Below are 26,220 nucleotides of genomic sequence, written 5' to 3'. Positions count from 1 at the left end.
AAGCTGTGCGAGGAGCAGCTGAGGGCACGGGCTCTGTTCAGCCTGGAGGAGACTGAGGGCAGAGCTCACTGCAGTCACAACTTCCTCGTGAGGGGAGGAGGAGCGGCAGGCACTGATCTCTGCTCAGTGACCAGTGACAGGACCCGAGGGAAGGGCCTGAAGCTGAGTCAGGGCAGGTTTAGGTTGAATATCAGGAGAAGTCTTCACCCAGAGGGGGTTTCGGTGCTGGAACAGCTCCCCAGGGCAGTGGTCACTGCACCAGCCTGAGAGGTCCAAGAAGTGTCTGGACAATGCTCTCTGGCACACGGTGTGACTCCTGGGGTCCTGTGCAGGACCAGGAGTTGGACTGGATGATCCTTGTGGGTCCCTTCCAAATCAGCAAATTTTGTGATTCTGTATCCGAAATATTAAGTAATTGACTGGTTTACTTACGTCCGTAGCATTAAAAAAAAACCAAACCAAAACTACAAACCAAACCAAACCACAAAAAAACCCACCCCAAAACAAAAAATAAAAAACAAAAACAAAAATCAAAAACCCCCAAAACCATTCACATGACATTAGGACATTAGCTGCCAAGGAACACTATGTTTATTCAGGAGAATCCATGCAGTGGTAACAGCCACTGTGAAAAACTAGTATAAGTCTAGGGTTTATTGCTGTATTTCTGTGACTACTTGAATGACATTACAATCCGTGCTGTTGTTTCAGACCCTATTACAGTATTTATTCCTCATAATTAGAAGCTTCAAACTTACTCAGTATCAGTTTTCACAACCCTTTAAATCTAGTAATAGCTATTCTGACTCTACTACTTCTTAACATTTAAAAATATTTCTTATTTATGTGAAAGTAATTCACTATAGCAGTACACTAGCAATGCTAAGAGTATTTAGCACAGTATTAAAACACTGTTAATATTATGGGGCCTGGGTGTTCCCAAACAGTGTACTGGCAAATAAATCTTGGTGCATATAAATCTGCCTTGCAAAGAGGCATTAAGCAAGTGAAGAATAGATAATTAAAATTCCACAATGGGGAAGATTTTCTTAAAAATATCTATACTTAATGCAAGGAATACAGGATGCATTAATTGTACCCTGTCTTCTAGTAATTAATACATTAGTGAATAATTCAACAACTGTACTGTCAGTTTGTGTAGCCAAACAACCAGTTTCTTTTTATAAACTATTGTTAGTATTTAGGTTTGGCCCTTAAAATACTGCTGTTACAGCAGCAAGTTCATGCCTCTATAGTCAAGACTGTTAGCATTTAAAATTCAAACCAATTTCTTTAAATATTATCACTTATCTCTAGTTTTTTCTTTAACAGAGGGAGCGGGTTGCTTTAGGAGAAAAAAGAAAAGCTGTAGCTTTGGCATGAGCTTCTCCACAACGAAGCACAGTCTGAATGCTATGACCTAGCTGGAAAGGAAAACAAATTTATTTCTGCTGTGGAGGAGCATTTATAGATGCCACTACAGCAGAGGTTAAATAAAAAGTGAGAGAGACAGGAGATGCCATGTCCTGAGATAATCCAGAAATAGACTAATGCACAACATGCATGTTAAAGAGAATGTGAACAGAGGTCCAGGCTAGAATACCCAGAAGAAACAAACATAATTCAATCTATACATATCCTTTGGAACCTTAAAAGATTAAATTACTTTCACCCTTTCTCAATTTAAAGTCCCCGATCTAGGGAATAAAAATTAAACACAATAATTAGAAATTATACTTCAATCCTTTAAAGACCTGTAATAGTTTTGATTAGGAAGGGTCTTACCTTTCTCTGATAAATGGCAATCCAATCTGTAGTTGCAAACCACTTGTGATTCTTTATGTCATTTACACCATTCTTGAGATTTCCATATCGTTTGGTCAAATCTACCTGGAGTAAATTTCTTAGAAGATCCTTTAGGTCTGAACTGAAGTGTGATGGGAACCTCACCTAAAATTGTACACCCACAACATTAAAAAACATGATACAGATTTGATTCTTTCCCCTGTGAAGGGAAAAAACTTGACACAAAGAGAAACAGTAGGGCAATTTTCTATCTTTCTTCCAAGACCAAATCAAGCAGGAATGCATGAAGAGAGAGATGACTATTGTTGCACATGTACTTCTGTTTTACAATGCCTTTATCAGTAGCATTACATTGCCCATCTACAATTTCTTGAACTGAAAGTTTCTAGGGGGCAAGATATTAATTTAATGTAACAGTGATCTAAAAGCTAAGTTGAACTTGGTGTTTTAACAACACATCATCTCAAGACATTCTCAGCTATTTTCTAGGTATAATTTTTTAGATTATATTATATATATACACACACACAGAGGAGACACAGAATATAGCATATATACTGCATATAAATACATAGATAGGCTCTGAAATAACTGTACATTCAGCAATCATATATGAAAAGTCAATCTGGAACTTTATGCTGTACTGCAATCTGTTTCTCATAACTAAATGCACCAACATCAGAAGCCTTACATAACAGCACTATTTGAAGACAGCACACTAGTGACTTGCAATTCATTCAAACCTGGCTAAAGGATATTTGAAGATGATTCGTGGGATGTAATTACAAAGGGTTTTTCCAACACATGATCTACTGACACCATTTGAGTTGGCAGAGAGAAGGAAGGGGAAAAGAACAGGCAGAAAGCTGTATTTGTCATCCTCATAGTCTCAGTGTTTGACACTCCCGATACTGAGCTGATCAGTTATGATGTAAATACAGATCATGGAATTACTTAACATAAGAACATTTCAAAAAATCAAGAAGTCCAATTATTAAAGACCCTGCTTCAGTTTACCTACCAGTATGGTTCTATTGTACATTATGAGAAATTCACAGATTTAATGACTATAATATCTAGACCACTGAGAAGTAAGGAAATATTAACTCAAATTTTTAAGTAGAGAACTATGCAAATGAGGTAGAATAAATGAAAGACCCCAGGTTATAAACAACGGCTAGCTGAGGACTGAATTACAGTTTCCAGAGTTGATGTCCTGTGCTATTTCTGCTGTAGTCCATCCATGGACTCAGTAAAAAAGGTAGATAACTTTTTACAGATGTCAAGCCAATTAGATAAAACCAAAAAAACTGCCCAACATTTTGTTTTTAGTTTAGAATAAAAAGATTTCTTTAAAAATATGTCCTGGTAAATTAATTCCCATATATTCATGGACACAGGTGAAGGTTCACAACATTAAAACCTTTCAAAGAGCAACCATCAAGCACCTTCTTTATTAAATAAGAATCGACTTCAGTGCAGGGCACCACAGGCCTACTGAGGTACTGCCCTTGAGTGGAATTAGAGGCACCTGAGATGCAGCACAGCATGTGTCTGTGTAGGGGCAAGGAAGAGAACAACTGTAACAAATCAAGTGAGCACAAAGAATCAACACTGGCTGGCAGGGGAAACAACAGAATGACTAGATTTTGCTGCTATCCAGCACACTAAGAGATATTAATGAAAAATAAAAGGGAAACACTGGAAACACTTTTTAAAAATTTTGTATTACAATGAAAGCCAAACAACGTTAGACCTGTGAGACTGTGGAAGTAAAGAGATCTAGGAATGATGGAAACTCTTCAGGGCTTCTCAGAAATTGCAAAAAAAATTAAAGAAAATAGCTAGGCAAATTAAGCACACAGCTAAGTAGTTGTTAATAGTCGTTGGATCACTTTAATCCAAGCATAAAAGGATATAATACCACAATGTCTGTAAATTTAGTAACTTGCATTTTAAATTTGAAGGCAGGGAACAGATTCTTATAACTTTGGTTTTCAAGTAACAATGTCTGTACTTATGAAATGTACATTACAAATTTCTCCTAGGTCCTTTTCAAATTGCTCACTGTCTAGAGGCCAGTAAATTCTGCATCTCCTTCACCAAAAACCAGGTTCTATAAAAACAACTGCATTTGTGAAACCACCCAGAGCCTTAACCCACCTTGCCAGACACAATCTTCTCATAAATTTGAATGGGCTGATCGGCAAAGAATGGGGGATATCCAGCTGCCATTTCGTAGATTAACACTCCTAGTGCCCACCAATCCACTGCCTTGTTGTAACCCTGAATGAAATGAAACATGCCACTGTTAGTACAGTTTCTAACACAGGTTAAGATTTTCAGTATAGATCTATATATTTACGGAACACAAAGAAAACAAATACATTATTGTTCATTTAATGCAGAACTTACAACCTGACTCCAACCAAACTAGCTTTTACAGATTCCAACAGCAACACGCTTAAAACCCAATACAGCAATGACAGTGAAATAGTGATGGAAATAAAGCATTCTGCACACATTCCTGTGATGAGTGTCCGAGATTTCTTTACACTACTGTGTAAATAGGCACAATTTATTTATTTAAAATCAAAACAATTTTTTACAGACTGATAATTCTTCAAAGCTTTAGGAAATTTCATTATAACAACATACATAAGAACACGTCCTATATTGTACACTGTCACCATTTCGCTTGATTATCCACATTTTGGAACATTCAGTTTCATATGTAGTTAACTAGCTACAAGAGCTTAAAAGTTTAGTTAATTAGCTGTTAGAGTAATTTATGATCTGATCTTAAAAGCCTGAGCCTTAAAACATTATTAGGTCCTATTCAATGTTACAAAAGACAAAGAAACCACCAAACCCATATATTTCATATATGTTCTCTGAGATTTTTTACAAAGCTCAGGGCTCAGACTCAGTCTTTCAGGAAAATCTATTGTAGCATATGCATTGCAATTTCTTCTGCTGTTTTAGCTGCACAGGGAAAAATAAACATGCAAACAACAAACTTTTTTCCCCAAACAGAAGTATTTTTTTGTTCACTTTTGACGATCTGCAAAGGGTATGTAATTAAAGCACATGTTAAATGTGTGCTTTAACATTATGCACTACAATTGTTTTATAGCATAAGCAGTTCTATATTTTCCATTTGCAAAACATACAGTGCTACAGGGAAACAGCTATAGGATAAATAATATTGTTTAATGTTGGAACACTTAATGCAAGTAATGGACAAACAGATCTACAGTCAGCTTAGACTGCATGTGCTTTATGTGTAAAAGCATTGTCATGTTTGATTTGATGTCAACTGCCTTAAACCTGAAACTCTGCAACTAATTATGTAATGACTACTGATTCATCCCATACACAGTTCTTGTTACCTCTGGAGTTTTTGTTCTAGTGTGTTAACACTTCAGAATGTAATCACTCAGATCTGTTCTTCTGATAAGGATGTTAGTTAAATAACCTAATTACAGGTTCTTTAAATTTCTTTGCCCCTCACAAGTTACATGGCAAGTATATGTATCTGGCATAAGTTTTAGCATACTAAACAAATATTTACAATGCAATGACTGCATTTCATGTAATTTGTCAATTTGTCAATTGACTAATCAATATTTCATTTTTGGAAGTATCAGCAACTGTTTATCCCTCTGAGCTTGATAATTGGGTGAGAAGCTTTAACTACATAAATGCATGGCTGAGTAACAAGACAAAGTACCTTGCTGAGAATTATTTCAGGTGCCAGGTATTCTGGAGTCCCACATAACGTCCAAGTTCTGCCTTTTACTCTTTTTGCAAAGCCAAAGTCCGTGACCTGTCATCAGAAGAAATAAATTGATTGTAAGTGCATTGTTACAAAGAAATTTAAAATTAAGTACTTTAGAAATATTTTGGAAAGCCACTTTTTACAGAGGAAAAAATTATTTCTCAAATCACATAGTATCATATACTCAGATGTACCTTTATTAGTCAGTCTTCCTGGTACTTCTAAGTCAGATAAATAATCTCATGATAAAATTAATAAAGAGCACAAAATATGTTTTTTCACCCTGACACCAGCTTCTATTTATAATTTAAAAATCAGTGGAAACTATGGTTTACGAATCTTCCCCATGTACTGCAATTACGTTATTAATTTATCTTATATTTTAATGTCAGACTGTTTGTAGCGCTGAAAATTTGAAGACTGTAAACAAGATATTTATCTTTTCCTTTAGTTAACAAATAAATGAATCACAAAAAGGGTCAATATATCCCCCAGTCTTGTGAATCTTGAATTTTATTGCATAACTGTATAAAGGTCATATGTAAAATTATTGTGGGAATAAGACAACATAGAAGAGGTCTTCCAGTAACTTCTGATTCTGAGAATCTTTGAAAGCATCACCAGAGTCAAGTTTGTTTATTTGAGGCCTGGTGGGGGGGAAATGTAGCAATAACTACATTCACAAATGGCAAGTACTTGGACATTATAAATTCCTCATTTCACTTGTCATGGTTTCTACAGTAAATTTTCAGAACTCTGTATGCAATATCACACTGTCTGTGCTTTTACCTGGACCATATTGTGGAATACATACAGAACCCAGGAAATTACATGTGGAATTCTGGGATCAGTTTCAAGCTACTAAGTCTGTGCTTGTTTCTTTTGTTTCCTCCTTCTTGGTTTCAATTTCAACCCGTTCCTTGAGAAAACATACTGTACCAAATGAGAATCACTGCTAATCATACAATAACCCCTGCTGTTGTAGCTGTACATTAATGTCACAACTAAAGAAGCCAGACTATCAAGGAAACTTTTTTTTTTTTTCATTTTTGGTAGAAACAACAGCATCAGCAGCTGGAACTGAATGGAGTGGGTTACATGCTGACTGGAGAGACCTGCTTCAGTCAGCAAAGAATCATTTCTGTGTTTGGGAATGCACGTCAGTCTACATAAGAAGAATACACTGCAGACACAGGACAAACAGTAATGGCTTTAAAATACAAAAAGAAAATGAAGCTGGAGCTGCAGCATCAACACATGAACACAAACCTCCCTCTGCCACCATCACAAAAACATACTGTTGTACAGAGAGCTGCGAGTGCTGGTGTAAAGCAGTCACAGTAAATGGAGTAAACCAGCCATACATTAATGGTGCGCCCCAACTACGTTAAAGGAACTTGTATTGATCTTCTCCCTACAGTGTTATCTTAGACTCCACGCAAAATTATCTTACAGTTATAAACAACCTAAGATATGAATCCTTTACACTTCTCTCAAACATTTTTATTATGCATTTTCTTGTTTAGATTCGGCTGTGGCAAAAGGTGACATAATGAGGGAAGAAGAACTTCCTTTTAAGGACTGCACAGCATTGCAGAGTGCTTGTTGCTGCCCTCCCATTTACCATTTAGCTAAAAACATAAGAGATAAGAGGAAGATGAGAAGGTGCCATGAGAGGCTGTTGTAAAACAAAAGCTGTCATTTGAGCACTGCAGCGCGGACTCAGCTCAGCTCCCACCCCAGCTGTGCTGCGAAGGCTAGGACTCTCCAAGGGTGGGATTCATCTGATCTGATTCACCATTCACTGATGGACATTAGGTACTATCATGTCAGGGCTAATATCTAAGCTGGTTTTCCTAAACTGCTTATACAGACAGTGCAGGGAAACAGACATTTTAGGGCATCTTTCATCTTGTTCTAGGGCACACGTATAAAATAGGTCAGATGAACAGAGCCATGTAATCACCTACTTCTCACCACAGACCCCAAGGGAAATCCTGACAACTGGCTCAACTGCAGACAGCTTTACTGTGCATACTTAATGTTAGTCAGAGGAAGTACAACCCAAGGGTTTTAACCATTACTAGACAGTACAGCATTTGAATGCTCCACACAACCATGCTAACAGACCATTTATTCTAAACACATTTTCTCAAATTACCTAAATCTATGCTGCAAGACAAAATTTGATCCCTAAATAAATGAAGAATATCATACCTGGATGTATCCTTGCTGATCAATTAAAAGATTTTCAGGCTTTAGATCTCTGTAGATGAGGTCTAATGAATGGAGGTACTCAAATGTTAGCACTATCTGAGCTGCATAAAACCGTGCATGTGGTTCACTGTGAAGAATTAAAAGAATATTAAGTACCCCAATGCTACGCTAAGGTACCAAAACAACCACCTAACTGTCAGGGATAGACAAAGTAAGTATCTTTTAACTGGTTCTTTTACTGTGCAACAAGAAAAAGCAAAACCAAACATTTTCAGAATTTATACATACATTCCCTAAATTAAAGTCTTGCAGCTAAAATACACATGCAAATCAAAATGAACATATCCCACAGTGAAGAGCTTTGACTTCAAATTTTACTTTTATAAACTACAGATAATTTCAGTGACAATATGCATAGGAATTCCAAGATTCTTTCATGCACAGATCACAAATGCCTGTATTAACTAAATGAAAAACAAATAGTAGTTCTTCACTGCCTGACTAATTTAAGTCCATGGAACAGTTAACCCTTCAGAATTTTTTCTTCAATGCTAACAAATTTTACAAAACCCTCTTCCCAAATCAGCAAATTAAGCTTTTTTAAAGGAATAGTGTCATTAATACTCTTACCTGAACCTTCCAATTCTTCTTAGATGTGAGAACATTTCTCCACCAGGAACATACTCCATTACCATGTATAAATTAGAATTGTCCTAAGGAAATTAAGGAGACAAGTAAACACATACAAATACATTAGGCATGCTACAGTCTACAACTCCCACGTGGAATACATTTAATTAATGAATGAAAATGAAAAATTGTAGCTATCCAATGACATTGACAAATGTTGGGCAACATAGGTAGAAATTCTCAAAAAACTGCAAAAGAAGAATCATATATCTCAAGAAGTATATTTTAAAGCAAATCTGATAAAGATAATTAGTGAGGTCCAGACGCAGACTGGTGTGTAAGAGACCTGATGGAAGAGAGGGTAAGATGCCTACTGCAAGGCAAGACCTTGGACTCTTCAATACTTATAACTGACAACCTGAGGTATTCTTGTCTCCACAGCCCCTCCCCTGCCCCAAACCTCAAACCTATAAAGATTAAGGTAGAACATGTCTGCTCATTTCAAATTAAAAAAAAAATAAATAAAAAAATAAAAAAAAAGAAGGCAGCTATCCCCATAAACTAGATAAACTCCATAAACTAGAAAGCTTCTCAATTTCTTTACAGACTAACTAGTATGTACTTCATTAAATTAGAAGCTAAGCTCAAAGTTGTAAGCTTAGCCTCATGTTCAAACTGTCCTTCATGGTTAAAACTGACATTAAGACCTGCCTCAGTTATAAATCTCAAGCAAAAAGATCTGCAGAACAATTACAAATTTACCATTCTATATAGTGGTACAGAAGATATGCTTTGATATCTCTCAAAGGTAAAATGATGCCTTAAAGCTCCCTTGCTGTACAATCCAGCTGCCCTCCAAGAGAAGAGAAAACTCTGAGGAGTTTAACTTAATTTAATTTTTACTTTTTTATTTGGAGATATCCTTTCAAACATTACCTGATGAACCGGGGTATATGAAGTGTACACGAGTGCACTCCACTCCTACTCAAGCCCTGGCAACAGTGCCAAATGAAGGATCTTTGAAAACAAAAATACTGGAACTGTTGTACAGTAAAAGTTATATATTTTAATATCTGAAGTGTAAGCATGCACTTCCCTGAAACCCAACAACTACTTTGAAAGTAATGACTACCTTAAAAGAATACTCCAGTTTAACGAGGAAAGGAAAGTTCACCGCTTGTAATATCCTCTTCTCATTCAGTGTGTGTTCTATCTGCTTCAGTTTGACGACCTAGGAGAGAAAAAACAATATTCAGCTTAAGTGTGGTATTTTATAGTTCTTCATAAACTTTTTAGTGTTAAACAATTAGTTGAAAGCAAATTTGTAACTTTATGGAAAATGAAAAACCTTATGGATTCCTAGTACAGTAACAGAACCAAGAAAGGATTTAAAAGTCTAATGGCATTTTAAAGAGTAACACTTGTGTAATATGGTTTGCAGACAACTCTACAAATAGTGTTTCTTCCTACTTGCTGAGTGTTAGAGTCAGTGAGGAAAACCTGTCTGCATTTTCTAGGAAAGGCTGAACCTACTGGCTAAAAGAGAAAATAAAGCATTTAAATTATCACTGGTGTCCATGTGTTATAAGAAAAAGCACAGTATGTGCAACTCAGTTCAGCCACAGCTACCAGATCTTCATGTACCTGAAACTCTTCTGTAGGACAAAACCCACAATGAATTATACCAACCTTCTGTTTGTCCAGTATCTTCATAGCATAATACTGTTCTGTGGATTTATGTTTCACCATCATTACTCTCCCAAATGATCCTGTTCCAAGGGTTTTTTGCCGCTCAAAATCATCTAGGCCAGCAGTATTCTATATGTAGGATATAATCACATTGTTTACAACAATACCAAAGAGAATTTCAACTGAATGAATTCAGTTATGAAAAAAGTTGGGAAATACTACATTCAACAGAGATAACTATACTAACTATACTGTTATAATTTGATATTTCAACAGTATCAAATGTTAAATTGATACTGTCAAATTTTAATAAGAGATTTTACATTGCACTCATTAAAACAGAAGTAGACGTAAATGAATTATATCAACATTTCTGTAATTTGTCCATACATGCTTAGTAAGGAATATCTAGCAGTAAACAGATCATGAATACAACATGCAGATAAATAACCCCTTCATGCTTCATGATCAAGAATATTAGAACATGCAAAAGACCTCAAGCTCTAGAGACAGTTCTACATGAGAGTTGTCTGAAGAGCACATCCCAAGTACATTTTCTCAGACATTTACTGCCATAGCATCTCAAATATTGCATTAGAACAAGAATGAACCTTCCCCAAAATCCCAAATTTTACAAGAATTCTCTCTAACAAGCTCCTTAACCAGCTCCCAAGCCCTATGCAGTAGTCTTAATACTCTTAATTCCACTTACTATCATGGCAGAAATTATTAACATGATAAATTACAGATGTGCCAATGCTTCTGGTTATTAAAAAAAGCCAAGTAAAAACATGCCAATAGATTTTGAGTCTTGTCATGTTCATTGTGAACATCATTCTCATAAGAGAAAATGTTCAGCAGGAGCATTTTATCAGCTCAAATCTGGAGAAGACTTAAGAATCTTTGTTGATGAACTTCAATGGAAAGTGACAAAGCTGGCATTAAAACAACCTGAAACTCCTTTACAAATTGCACTAAAATTATTTCTGCACTACTCATTACAGACTGATAACATACTGATAACATTATCCAAAACTTGCAATACAGAAAATGACTGAAGGCTTAAATGATTGATACCTGAGGGGGGCTTTCCCATTTTCTTAAAAAGTCTTCTTTGGCTTTGGCTAGGAACTCTTTCACTGAAAACACACAAAAAAAAGTACATTTCAATTAATATAATTCATCATGAGTGCAATGAAGATGCTTTGTTAACAAAATACATAAACTTCATTATCAACTTCTTTCTTCAATTGATAATATACTATTTTCACCATGGATAAAAGCAAGCATCGATGCCTCTAGAACTTCTACTGTATCTCCAGGTGATATCTAAGCTTTCTGGAGTAACTACATCATTCTACACAAAGTACTTAAACTTTACCAGCTCTAGTAGCTCAAATACTCTATAGGCAAGCAGGCTTTAAGGTGATGTCAGACATTCTTAATTCAGCTGGGAAAAAACCAAACACCTGACATTTATAAATAGCCATTCCACAAAGATTGACTTCTTATCTCTTTAAATAAATGTTGCATTTTCTTTCAGCTGCTTGAGTGTAATGTCAATCTCATTGCTTTTTCCCCTCATCACCTTTATTTAAAGGCTGTTTGCAAGCTCAAGGACCAAATGGACAGCATTACTGCAAGCAAAGACAAAGCACAGGGCTACAACAACACTGCACATTAGGCATGCCCACAGTCAGAGAATATGCATTTTTAATATTGATTTTCCATTGAAATTGAAGGAATGTACAATGGCAAAATTCTGGATGACTGTTCAAAATGTGCACCAAAATATTTTTTCAGATCATCTCTCAGCTGTTCTCTTTTTTTTGAATATCAATGCTCAGCCAGATCAATGCAGTTTACTTCATGCGCAGTCATTAATGGGAGGTGTTTCAGACATTGCTGTGGTTCTGAAAGAGTCACAGATTCAAGAAAATATCGTACTGGTTGTGTGTTCTCTGAATCATTTCACATAATACAACATTAATAACAGTGGTTTTTTTGTACTGTGACGTTCTGCCACAAGCAATTGCTAAAAATACACAGCAATATGCCAAGATTATTCTGGTCAATATCTAGCACTCTGTTTTAGCAACTGTATTTTACATTCTGACAGTCAAAAAATTAGGTTTATAACAGGTTGTAAACAAATCACTTGATGAATCAGAACTTCCTTGTACTTTTCAGTGAATACTAATGTTGACAAAAAACAACTTCAAAAATTCTCTTCTTATACTGGTACATTTCCAGCAGCAGTAAAACCAGCAGCAGCCCTGGAGAAGGCTAGTTGTAAATTATTTTTTATCCTTTTTCCCCCCTTCTTGGGTGTTCTATGGGACTTGATTATCACAAAACACTCAAAGGAGGTTTATGGCTCCCACTACCACTGGCTCTGATGGAGCACTAAATAAAATGGTAATTTCGTAGAAGTTGTCAAAAGTTCTGGCTGACCTCAACCTCAGAAAAGTGTTTAAAGCAGGATATCCACTCAGCAATTTTATTTGAAGAGAAACAAGCAATATCAGAGAAGAGGAATATATTCAGTACTCTAAACTTACGGTTAAGAAGAGCAATAAAAACACAGTTTATATCAAAGAAACTGGTAAAATGGTATTAAAACTAACTGAGAGTTAAAAATATTTTAGTGGCTAATCAGCAAAAAATGTTAACGTATTTATCCTGCGTGTCAAAAATATTTCCTTTGTTTATAAGTTATAGAGGTTATTCATGTAATGACTTTCAATTATCCTAATTTGAAGATAGGACAGGATTTCCTGTGGCATGAAATAATTTTCAACACAAAAACCGGAAACTAGCAATGTCCAAATTCATGTTTGATGATCCTTCTTCCATTAGAAGAACAGAGATGACTTCAGCAAGTGAGGAATACTGATACAGTTTTTCAAACATCAATTTATGTCACAGTAGCACAAATATTTTCTCTTAATAACAAGAAAAAACCCAGGAAAATCATTAAGATTCCCAAAAAGCTGAGCCTTCAAACTTTAGTGGCTGTAGCTTAGAAGTGAACATTAACACTACACAGCAAAACCACAACAAAAAGTAATTGGGTTTTTTAAAATGTTATTACAGTACATATGTTTAAATATCCCTCATGGTATCTCTATTCATATAAATAAATATTTTAAGTTGCCACTTATTTCACATTGAAGTATGACTATTCAGTATTTATAAAAATATACAATGACATTTGCAGTCATTTTTGTCTCTGTTCTACTTATGGAATAAAGAATGCTGTTTATGAACTAAATGTGATCCAGCTGGAAATATTCAAATTGTGGATTCATGAGAAAAATCTCTCATTTCTAGAATACCACTAAGCCACAAGCTCTCCTGCAACAAAACTCCTACATTGTTCTACTTTACTTTGGTCCTCTTTTCATAGAAAGCAGCACTGAACATACATTTTCAAAATAAAGCTACCCAAGGGTAATAAGTTATCTGAAAATCACTGTGTTTTAAAAAGAGTTTCATGTTCTGTGCTCAGTTTTATTAAAATCAGTTTCTTCCTAATGACAGAGTATATTGAATTATGCCTGGTTCTCACTTTCAGAGGTCACCTGGGCTCCTACACCTCAACACAATTCCGCAGGTGCTTCCAAACAGAACATAGGCAATTTAAATGCATGCACTTCAGTCATTTCTCAAAGCACTACTTGGAATTTGAACTTTTGAAAATTATCTTTCAAGCACATAACAGCAGCTCTTGCTACAGGAGAACACATTTAATTTCTATCTTCAAGTGCAGAATCAAAATTTACATCAACTGGGTAGCAGTGGCCATTGGTATCACTGTGATGATGCAAACAAATAGGGCGTAATAGATGATGACTTAGAGGTTTTCCTCAAGTGCACATTTTTAGCCACCTTACATTGTGATGATGTGGCTCTTGTTTGCTTTTCTAGTCTAAACTGTACCTAGCATCTGTGACTTTGGGCACTAATGAAGGAATGAGCATACCAAACGTCTCTATAGGTTCCCCAAGGGTTTGCAGGAACATTCACCCACACAGATGAGATGATGAAGAGAGGAAAGAAAGAGAAGAAGAAAAAAAAGTTTTATGCATTTCCACAACAAACACATAGAAAACACAAATACATTCCACCCTTTCCCCTCCCCACTCAAGAACAGACCCTGTAATAAACCAGCCCTTTCCCACACAGACAGAATGACTCATGTTAAATCACAGAATGTTTGAGCAAAGAAAGAAAAAAAATCACCAGCTAAAATCAGTATGAAAAAAGATGATGCATCACAGAAATAAGCACAGCTTAGAAAACTTCAGGAGATCAAGTTGGCATCTTTAATTATTAATCTATTCCAAGACATACACATCCACGGAACTGTTGCTAACAATAGTGTATCTATCTTCATCACAGTATGCTGGATCACAATAAAACCTGTAATCGGGTGATCTTCCCACTACTTAGCACTTTGTTCCAGAAGACAGCATGTGTGAATTGCATGGCATGTGGTAGATAGCAAAGAAGTGGCAAGCAGTCTCCAAAAAAAAAAAAATCTCAATCAGATTTCAGTCCTATTACCCAATAACAGCAACTTGAGAAGTCTAAACTGCACAGCTGAAGTTACTGTATGCAAAGTGGAACGTACACAGGGATCTGGTATGGTCACCATATGAGCATGATTTAATTTGGTAAGGCTGTCAGAAAAAAGGAACTAAGGAAGTGGATATACAGGTTCCCATAAACACCGAAGAGCAAGGATCACTTGTCTGCGGCTGAGCGAAGTGAAGATGGGAGTGGGGCAAGGAGTGCATGCACAGACCAGCAACAAACACTGCTCAGACTGGCTTTGCTGCTACAGCGGAAGCTGGAGCGCAGGAGGCTGAAACCAAAGCAGGAGGAGCTGCTGCTCAAGAAAGGAAGGTACTAGGGGACAGTAAAGCACAGGTAACAGCACCAGCACAACAAGGACCACAGCAGAAACAACTGAACATGGCAGGAAGGACACCAGTTGGGGAAGCAGAGAGGATGCACCCACCAGCTGTCCAGAGATCAGGCAAGCACAAACACACAGCACAAACCAGCCCTTTGTGGCCAGCATGAGCAAGCGTTGGCAGGAGAGGCAGGTTCTATGCAGCGCAAACACCCAAAGCAGGAAATTTGGTGAGGTTCAGAAGAAGGTGGGAAGAAATTGAATAATGGCCACGGACCACAAGTGAATGGCTTGAAGCAGTCTTACAACTTCTGCCTGCTCTGGTTCACCTTGGTCAGAAGCAGTGCTGCAACGACCACAACACAATGCCTCAGCTACTCCCTTGCATATCACAGGGGGCTTGTGGGGAGCTGTACTTGGAACCAAGGCAACATGAGGATAAGCAGGAAAGTCTGCTGGAACAGTGCTCTAAGGGAAGAGGAACCCAGCATCCAGAGGTTCCTAAGTAATGCCAGCATAGGAGGAATTAAAGAAAACCCCAAGCAAACAAACCAACAAAACCCAAACAAATGAAAAAACTCTGCTACACACAGAACAGAACCACCCCTGAGTCCGCCCCCAAACAAGAGGAGATTGGTCTCTATTAGTATATTCACACAGTACACAATATGTTTGCTTGTTTTATTGATCAACTTTTCCATGAAAAGTTAACATGCTTATAAAAAAATTGTTAACTAAGGGTATGAGTACTGTAATGAGCACTTTAACCTAAAACACAGCTTAAGGGCAAGTGAATCAGAAGCAAGCGCCTAAAAAAAAAATCAAGAGGGTGAGGACCTCTCAGTTGCAGGGTTGCAATGACAGCAGAGGGAAAGGGGTCACAGATGGAGCAATCCTGAGAGTTACCATGAGTTACTCTGCCTTTCTCCCACCTCCCACATGCACAGTATTTGTTATTCTCAATCTCATATCCCACAAGAGCCAGCAAGCCAGGATTTTTTTTTTGTAAGGGGGGAAAAAAAAAGTATTTGGCTAGGATTCACGGCAAGAAAGCAAGAACTAAACTGATTAAGACTAAACACTGGGCACCACTACAAACCCCCATCTGCTGTGCTAAATGCCAATCTCTGTCTGGTATTTAAAATGCCCTTTATCAAAATACAATTCAAATTTTGTTCCAAAACTGTAATATAATCATTTGAAGTCTGGAGTTAAATGGGCTATTTAATTAAATCATTTAATGGAAAAATGAATATGTATGAAGAGATTCTGGTAAATGTATATGTATATTTCATTTTTTAAAAAAGTGTATTTATAGCCTTAAACTTTATCAAGATGTATATAGATATCTCAGTGAATCCTGTGGTTATGGTACCATATTTCAGATGCAAGTGAGAAGCTTCTGATTCCGGTTCTAAGTCCCATTCTTACACCATTAACCTGTTGTCTAAATTTTTAAATATTTTTCTTTTGATTAGTAGAAATAATATAAAGTCTCAAAATAAGGTTTCTCTGCCCTGGCAAGTGTTTCAAAATGAACACAGCTAATGTTAAGTATTATTATACACTCCGAGGAAGCAGTGGGAGCCCCAGTTAACAATTTAATAGCTGGAAAACAAAGCACAAACTAAAATTGTATCATTGAAACAGACTGTCAACAAAACCAAAACACTTTGTTTCTCACAATATGACAATGGTGGGTGAAAAAAGTCCAGGTGATATAAACCTGGCTGAGGGCTTGTTTGAACACTACAGCGAGCACAGCCACCAACCCTCTCATGAAGAGCTAACCCGCAAGGAGTCTGCCTTGTTTCTGCCAAGGCTAGATCCATGAACTGCATCAACTGAATATCTCATTTATCAAGGTTTTGACTTCAACAGCAAAGTTTCAACTTCATATTTCTCTTTAAACACTAATTATGATAAACACAGGCGATGCAGAGTAAACTTACCAGCTAAAATGGGTAAGACCCTTTCTTCAGTTAAAAAACCAAACCAAACCAAACCAAAAAACCAAAATCCAACACTCCCCAGAAACAAAGAGCCCAACACATGGAGCTGTTCTGAAAGAGCCCATTTGCTGAAATACAAAACCACAAAGTTCTTAGTAGCAACATGATCATGTAAGAATTACTTATCTACTAATTAGTAGATTAACTGAATTAAGCTTGCTGTTCACTGAATATAAGCTTGCTATTAAAATGGAAGCACTAATTATCTAACTGCACACTGTAAACTTTTCTATAGAATACTGGAAAGAATGGGGAAGAAGTGGGAAAAGAGAGAGGCATGGAAAAAAGGGAGACAAACAGGATAAACAGTAAATTAAGACCAATTACAGCTGTTGTGCCTAAAAAACTAGAAAAAGGCACTGGAATCTGATCTTTGTAGGCGCACATTCAAAAGTTAATTTAAAACATGCAGCAATTGTAAAATACAAATTGATCTTATCCATTACAACTCAATTTTTGAACACAGGCAAAAATCTTATTTTAATCCTGTCCATGATTTTCAAGTTTTGAGCTAAACAGTATTTTTTAAATTTCATAAAAGCAAAGTTAAAACAGTTAAGAGCTCTGTAAAGAACCCAGTTCACCTCTTTACTTGGCTGGCTACACAGCAACAGCCTGTACAAGAGATGTGACAGATTAAGACACATCAGAACAGAAGCCAGCTTCTCAGCCATCAGAGATAACACTGATCTTTGTTGAATTGTGAGCATTAGGTACTCTACTGCATACAACTGCCACAGTCAGACTGATATCCTTCTATTTTTATTATAGACAATATAATTAATTTAATTTTCAAATCAAATGCTCAGTCTTTCTCCCTTGATCTGTTCTTAAATACCAAAGTACTGCTTCAGAGGTGGTAAACCCTGATGCCAAAAAATACAACAGGGGCCACTCTGGGGCGACAGAACTAAACCCAGATAACAGAGTCACTCAGGACATGAATCCCTGAAATTTTGTTTAACCCCCCCCCCCGCCCCCGAAACGTATAACATAAATCAGTTTATTCAAATGTATAATGCAAAGCAGTATTTTTTCAGTCACAAACACAATCAAATCTTGTACTAGCACTGATCAGCAGAGTTGTACATGCATCCACGTCCCAGTTGAATCATTTTACACAAAAAATATACCTGAGATAAAGCTCTACTTTCTTAATCTAAAAGATTAAGTTCCTCCAGACCCAATGTTCATCAGAATTTACAAACACATACTTTAATAATCAACTTCTCTCTCAACAGAAGATAAATGCCAAAAGCACTATAGCAGCTAACCAAAACTTATGATCCAAACTAGGATCTATTATTCAAATCCTAAAGTAATAATAATGTGCAAGACTTCTTCAATGCTGACAAGCAGAATATCTTCATCTGAGCAGCCATGTATAGGACGTGACAAAGCCTCCTGCAGATGCCTGGTGGCTGACAGCTGGTCCACCCCACCTTTAGGTATTTTGGTCCCTCAGGCTGCCACCCATCTTTATTACCCAAGTTTCCCTTTCAAATTAAAGGGCTATTAGCAAGGTTTTGATGATGGATTAGAGTTGAGGTTTTTGTTTCATTTCTCTAAATGGATCAGTTAGAACTAGCATGCAATCTGGTCTGGAATATATTAAAACCAGGCTTTGGCTTAATGAAAGGAGTCTCACTCATACCTTCTTCCTGCTCTTGAAGCATTAATTGAAGGACATGACACATCTGTAAATCTGCTTCCTCTCTTGCAACAACCCATGTAATTTGAGGATTTCAAGTCCAAGAAATAGCAGCTTGGTTTGTTAGGCTACAGTTCAGTGTTCAGTGTGGGCTGAAAAACCCCTACATCAGTCCTATCCTCCCACAGTCACTCACTCCTGCATTTCTCCAATGACTTTCCTTGAAAGAGCAAAAGCATTCTTGTGTCTGACGGCAAGCCAGGTCAGGGAACCAGCCCAGACTAAACAGTAATGGGCAGAAGGCAGGGAATGAGCAGAGAAGCAGCTCCCACTTCTCTTCTTCTCATGAATTCTTCTCCAGAGGTGAGTGGGCAAATATGGGGCACAGAACTGCTCCTTTTCTGAAAGGGTATCAGCTTGTGCTAGCATGCACAGAACCATGAACACATCACACTGGACTGCTGAAAAGCCTTCTGAGAAATAATTCTAAATTCAAGTTATTGGTTTTCAATTATTGTATTGAATAATTCCATTATCTTAAAATTTAAAATTAATGAATTATGTGTTTGATACAATTACTTTCAAATGCAGAACATAACACTCCCCCACTAAAAAATTTGTTCATACAGAAAAAAATCTTTGTGAAGAATCTCAACACGTAACTGAAGAATTTTAACACGTAATATTGTCATACGCTGAGGTACTTGGTAAGCAATTAGGAATTAAGCTGCAGCTGTGCAGTACCATCCTCTGTAGTTGTGGCTGAACTTTATCCAGCAAATAATCTAAAATGTTTCAACTGTCACAGAACCTGTAGTGTAAAAGACCACCTTCCTGTGTGAAATATAACAGGTATTAACAATACAACAAAGAAAGCTGAAAACTGTGTGACAATTGTCAAAATTCAAACATCTTTTGTTCCCGCAGTGCATATATTTCCATGGTTACCATGTGGGGAGAAACAAAAGAATACAGTTTAAGAATGAGTTCCAAAAACAACATCTTCTAGGGCACTACTATAAAGTATTTTGTAAATGTATCACAATTTGAGTAAAGGTTTTTAGCAAATTCTAGTAGTTGATCCAAATACACAAATTAATCAGATTTTCCTCTTGCAATCAAAACCACTCACCAAGAAAAATGTTTTCAGCACCTGCTGCAGATTCCCTCTAGTTAAGCTCTCTGCACCATTAAGATTCTGGCCAACTGCTCAGCACCCATCTCCCTCTCCATATCACTGCCCCACATTTCCTCTTTGCAGGGGTTCAGTGACTACAAAGGATAACATACTGCCATGCAGCTATCCCTGAGACCAGGCTTTATGGCTAGATTATCACCAACAGTAAGCATGAAACTGCAGGTAGTTGATCTTATCTGCATATTGCCTAATGAATTCCCTGCAAGCAGGGAATAGTACCACACACAGTCATGCACAAATACCCCTTCCTTTTAAAAGCAACCTTCAGAAGTTTTACTAAACTAACTTCTTCCTTATAATCCAAACTAAACAACTGCAGAGGCTGTTCACTGTATGGATGAATTTAAAAAGTTACTTGAGAAGAGAAACTATTTTGTTGCTTTTTCTTTTTTTCAAATATTTAATACAAGGCATAAAAATAATAGTAGGTGCACCAATCTTGGTCTATGTGCACTCATGTCTAAATCCACTTCCCATAAGCTATCTTGTTCCAGCCCTTGCATTATGAAAACTCCACAAAAATTCTCACATAGATGCTTTGGGATCAGCAAGACATCTTCACAGCTGTCAGGGTAAATCAGCAAAATAGTTCTTCATCTCCTCACAAGATCTGAGCTTCTGACACATTGCTGCACTGACATATCTCCTGCAGAACATGCTTTATATATTTACAGGAAAGGGTTGCCTGCAGTAACCAGCCAAGCAGGAGAAGTTCATTTATACCCTTAAATAGCAGGGACTGGCTTCCTGAATAAGGAAGTCTTATGTAAATAAACACATTTCACAATTCAACACACTGGGTGAATAACAAGTTTTTGTTTGTCTCAGGATTAAAGCAAGCAAAAAGTAGGCAAGAATGTCTATTATCCATTCTGATAAAGAATGAGATTTTAGAGAGAAACTGGGAAAATTCGGCACTTATTTGGCATAGAGGCATGCATAAAACTTGCACAGAACTGAACTGCAAACCCTGAAATAAAAAAGCTGAAGAAATTAAACCACATTAATTCTTAATGGGCTGGGGTATCTTTCAGCAGCTATAAATGAATAAAGAAAACCACCAAAAACATTGTGCAAGTTACAAAACTATGTGTAAGAACCTCCACAATTAAAGCTGGGAAGCTTCTGTGAACTCTGGCCTACAACAGCAGGACTAATAGAAACTCTCAGAGTAACCAGCAACAAATATATAAACAATTTGAGATGTTAACTAAAAACGAGGGCAAAAACCAAATCTTTCTGATAAAAAAATATACATAAGTAATGTAATGGCGACTAGAGTAAGTCAGAGTTCAAGATTACAACATACCAAATACCCTTTCCTTTGGAAGAAATCTCAATTCTGTTAATCTCATTTTTTTGCTTCTACCCCAAACCAAGCACTGAGGGACCGTGCTTTAATACATAAATGCATAAAATACATCACTTTGTGGATGTATTTTATGAATTATGTAAATGCAGCAGCTTTTGTCTTGTCTTTTTCAAATATTTTGTACAAGAACTAGAATTAAACACGAACCCAAGTTAACACCCAAGAAACCACTGTAGTTTGCTGCCAGAGGGTAATGGGTAACAGTGGGGAATTTTTCAAAAGAAAGCATTGGTGCCATGAGACACACGTAGGAAGATATATGGTTCTGGCACCCGGAAATCCCACAGCATCCTTCCATTTTTTACAATATTTTGAGCAGTGGGAATAATCAGTTGCTGCTTATTGTCCCTTGCTGTCAGAAATGTCCTCAGTGCAAACAGCCTATGTATTTATACTACCACCCTTCACCCTTCACTCCTTACACATGCCTATGCTCTAGTGTGCACAAAACTGGACAATATTTCAGCAGAGGCCACCAGCATGGCTCATGCCCTTTCCATGTACTGCTCCATCTGTCTCCATACACATCTGGTGACTGTCTTTTGAGTGCAAATGTCTGTATCACCAATTACCTCTATTTGCAGTATTGGAAAGTAGTAGCCCATGTAATTAGTGACATCCAGAATATTAAGCCCATTCTTAGTGAAACAGAAGATTTAGCAGACCATACCTTTCACCCCTGGGAGCTGGGGCTATTAGTTACTTGACCTTACAGTTTTATCTGTTCAAGCTGTTCAAAACAAAAATCCAACTTCAAAGAAATAGAAAACCAGCTTTTCCTTTGAGTCTTTCTAGAAAAAAAAAATCTAAGCATATAATCAGACCTTTTCTGGGGAGGGAAAAAAAGAAGAAATAAAACGGGAAAAAGATTAGCCACTTGTACTTGCAATTGAAGAAAATACATAATTATTTCATCAAGGTTTCACTTGTATCTTGGCTGTCTTTCACAAGGAAAGCATCTGATTTTATCCGCTGACAGGGTGTAATGTAACACTGCTGCAGTGAAGCCAGCCACAAAAATGCATTGAAAAGCATAAGTGGTTTAAATAGGGAAATCTTTACAGCAAAGACTTAATCTTGATGGAGCAGGAGATAGTTGCCTTTCCCTTGTCAAAATTAGACTATAGGTATTTTTGATTTGGAATCAACACCTGTTAAAAGTTCTTGCTATTTATTTCTATTTTTTGATGGAACTGGGAGCCTGCATGTCAAGATGAATAAAATCTACATATGCAAATTGCAGAATAAACCTCCAGGGGAAAGAAAAAATCCCCAACCCTAAAAAGAACCACTACCCCCCAAAAAAACCACACCACTAAACAAACAAAAACCCATCATAATTCTTGAGGTTACAAACAACTATAACCTCTTTCTCACATAGCTTGTGTGAAATTTATTCCTTTCTGACTCATAAATCATAAGAGAATATCCAAACAAAAAGCCAAAACTCAGAATTTGCAGAGCTGATTCCCACAAATCTCAATTCCTGTGGACGCTATGACCTAACTGTAAGAGAAACAGAGGACAATGTGATGGAAAAGCCACCCTGGTACCAGCTGGTGAAAAGTGGAGACTTTCTGACCCCAGGAGAGACCTCTCCCTGAGCAGAGGAGGCGGCTGTGACATGGAGGAAATGCAGAGGCTGTCGCTTCCCCCCTTCCCCAGAGGCTGAGCAGGGGCAGGTGGTGGCGGGGATGCCGGGAAGCCATCGTGTCCCTGCGGATCAAGTGCAGCCGTGTGGCCACACCAGGTCCATGCTGTGCTCCCACCTGCCAGCATCCCTGCAGGGATGTGGGGAGCACACAGCAGGGGCCGGGACACCACTTTCAGGGACAGCCTGCATTTAGGTTTATTCAAACAGCCATGAATGATGCTGTACCACAAATCTCCATCGTGTAGGTACAAAGTACTGAAACACTGCCTTAATAACTGCATCGGTTTTGACATTTGTACTTTGTACACCGAGGAAATGACAGCCACACTTTCCATTCTGGGGAAGATGACCTCAACACATTTGTATGAGATAAGTATAGATAAGCTGATGTTAGATAAGGCAGTGGGATAACTCCGCCCTGCCATGCACACAAGTGAAATCTTTGTAAAAATGGTCCTTTAAATTTGTAGTAATAAGCAAAACCACACAGACACACATGCACACAAACACCCCACATACATGATTAACTGCCCTTTCTTTTCAAAAAATCTCAAGTCATTTTCCAGAGCTCCAGACTATCTGTTTGAAACAAAAAGGCATCACTTCCGAAAACTAGCATATTTGGGCTTTTTGAAAACAATTTTCAAAGGATATATTTTTCTAAGAAAACAGATTTACAGTCTATATATTGAAAAAAACCAACTTTCAATAATATTACAAGTAAGACTATAGAACTTCATACCTCCATTATATTCAAAGTACCTTATAATAACTAGTCACAGTGGTTTTGAAAAGTAAATACCTGCCTGATAAGTTTACTAGCTCTATTACAGTATCTCATTTGAAAGGAGACTCCCCTCCCTTACTTCCATGAATGACCTCAACTATTCTGCCATCCCAGCATTTAGAAGACTAAAAATAATAGCAGAATAAGCTGGTTCAGATGAAAAACAAAAGCCTGTTTAGATTTTTCAGGTAATGATTACAATAATTTCAAAGGGCTTCTCTGATTTGTATCAATTCACAGAAAATAAATTATGAGTGATACAGAAAATTAAATGAACAGACATATATATTCAATTACAAAATTTTCCAAATCAGGTATTTCTAAAAAAAAAGCTTTAAAATACTATTTGAAACACTAAATACCACTCAAGCAAAGCAAACTGTTTAATAAAAAACTGCAAATCTTTAAGACTAATAATTTTACATAGAAACCCACAGTGAGTCGATTACAAAAACAAAGAAATCAGCAGTCGATGCAGCTCTGCAGACAAGAAAGGGAAACCTGGTAGATTTTCCCTGATTGTGAAGACGGAACAAAAAATGTGTCAAAGGGAATAGAAAAGACTTACCATTCATGCTGAAGAGCTAGTTTTCAGAAACATATTGCTCCAAATATTAATCCAACAGTTGATGAAATATGTTAATCTCTACCAAATCAGTGCTTCAATCTCTAAATACACTTACACACTAACCAGAAAGAAAGCACACAGAATCCAGAGAGCTGCTCTTCCTTATGAGCTCCTTGTGATGCAAAAAACTATGAAGCACAAAATACCAGTAGAATATCAAAATCAATATTCAGGACACAGGTATTTGGTTTTGCTCATTAACTACTACTGCTCTGACCAATGCTACCTATTCATGTCTAAAGCAACTCAAAATGGCAGGGGAAAAAAGCATGCAAACACCAGGAGGGTTTAAGATGTTCTCAATTATATCAAGCACTGGTTGTTTCCATGGCAACCTTAGACCAGAATTATCTGTTGACTTGTACCCAACTAGTAGTTATTCTAAAGCTTTAAGCAATTCATACAGTATGCTCTGTACATTATTTCACATTTAATATGCGTTTTTCTCTCTCTAAACACACATACACAAGTAGACATATATATTCAGCTAAATCTCTATAAATCATTCTACTGTATTTGGAAGTATACTGGTATTATTTTGAATCAGAGACCAAATGACATGCTTTTGACTGTTTATCACCCATCCACTTCCAATTTAGAAACGATGAAGATGGCAGATGCACTAGTGGTGACTCTCCTGACCACTTCAGGTATCCAAGTTGTTGATATTATTATGCAGATTTGGAAAACACTTTTATTGGTTCAAGACTGTAAGACACACTGATCTTACAGTCTCTACATTCAAAACCAAGCAACCTCATTCTTATTTCCTTTCGTATTTCAATTTTTGAAAGAGCAACAAGCAACTAAGAAAACAAAGCAAAAATCAAAATGTAGGTTTCATGTACTTGCAAGTGGTCACAGTCAAGACTTCTAAACAAAGAATGAAATGCATCGTTCTGATGGCTCCCACCACGTCCCTTTCACCCTTGGGCGGCGCAGCACAACTGACCTGGTCACCAGCTCAGGCTGTACCATCACATGTGTGCTCAGTCAGCTTTTTAAAACAGATTTCGAGGCCTGTGGTGCCCTGAGTCACCTCTGCCCTACTGAACTCTGAGGATATTACAAAACACATTAATTTCATGCATCAACCAAGTGTCCAAGGCAAGTCGGAGAAACTGTATGCTTTATATATCAAAATAACAAAGCAAAGAAGCTAAGTTTCAAACTCAACCACTGAAAACCCCCTAAGGCCATAGACCACATGGTAATTTATTCAAACCATAACACTGACAACAGCAACTGACAACCAAAGTCCACCCAAACAAGCAGCAGCTCCTTCCCCTTCAGCAAACCCAGAGCTTCTGCAGGAACTGCTTGTAAAAGAAACAGACCTGCTATTGTATTTCATTACACCAGAATATACAAATACATTCACTTCCCTTTCAAATGGATTCTACCTGAAGCCTCAAACAACAAAAACTCTGAGAAGTCACTTAGCAATTTTTTTTCAGGAGTTAGAGTGTTTTTGCCTTGAACTTCAAGATTAATTCATGCTGTCTGCTGAGTAGCTTCACCTATAACTTTACACTAATGCTTCTAAGCTGCGGTGATATGGATAGAATAGTTGAGAATGTTCAAATATCCATCCAAAACAAACACCAGCATGTTTCTAAAACACTGCTTATTCATTAAACTTTCTGTGAAATTAATCTACAAGCTAAATTCAGTGACTCTAGGCAATTCTATGACATTGCCCTCTTGGATATAAAAACCCCCCACAACAAAACAAAGTGACCCCCAAACAAACAAACCAACCAACCAACCAAAATGAAATTAACAAAGAAAACCCAAACACCTTGTTTCTCTTTCATGTTTTACAAACTATTTTCACAGATGATGTATTTTTCTGAAGATCTAATTAGAAGTCA

At 37.1% G+C, this 26,220-nt stretch overlaps 1 protein-coding gene across 5 annotated transcripts in view; it reads right to left on the bottom strand.

Moving 5' to 3' along the window:
* The window catches only part of PRKACB (protein kinase cAMP-activated catalytic subunit beta), a 65,994-nt gene that overhangs the window by 5,396 nt on the left and 34,378 nt on the right, over positions 1–26,220 (bottom strand). For 3 of the 5 annotated variants that reach the window (XM_038144696.1, XM_038144698.1, XM_038144693.1), the window contains exons 2-9: positions 11,201–11,262; positions 10,124–10,252; positions 9,567–9,665; positions 8,435–8,517; positions 7,805–7,931; positions 5,540–5,635; positions 3,970–4,092; positions 1,786–1,950 (exon numbers count right to left, since the gene is read on the bottom strand). In XM_038144696.1, the coding sequence (XP_038000624.1) occupies positions 1,786–1,950; positions 3,970–4,092; positions 5,540–5,635; positions 7,805–7,931; positions 8,435–8,517; positions 9,567–9,665; positions 10,124–10,252; positions 11,201–11,262 (884 nt within the window). Of the gene's footprint in view, positions 1–1,785; positions 1,951–3,969; positions 4,093–5,539; positions 5,636–7,804; positions 7,932–8,434; positions 8,518–9,566; positions 9,666–10,123; positions 10,253–11,200; positions 11,263–14,108; positions 14,118–24,286; positions 24,932–26,220 lie in introns of those variants that run through there. The other 2 variants (XM_038144695.1, XM_038144697.1) reach the window with 2 other exon arrangements.

Source organism: Motacilla alba, chromosome 8, assembly GCF_015832195.1.
Source record: "Motacilla alba alba isolate MOTALB_02 chromosome 8, Motacilla_alba_V1.0_pri, whole genome shotgun sequence".
NCBI classification, from domain to species: domain Eukaryota; kingdom Metazoa; phylum Chordata; class Aves; order Passeriformes; family Motacillidae; genus Motacilla; species Motacilla alba.
This window is presented reverse-complemented; position numbering and strand designations above follow the sequence as displayed.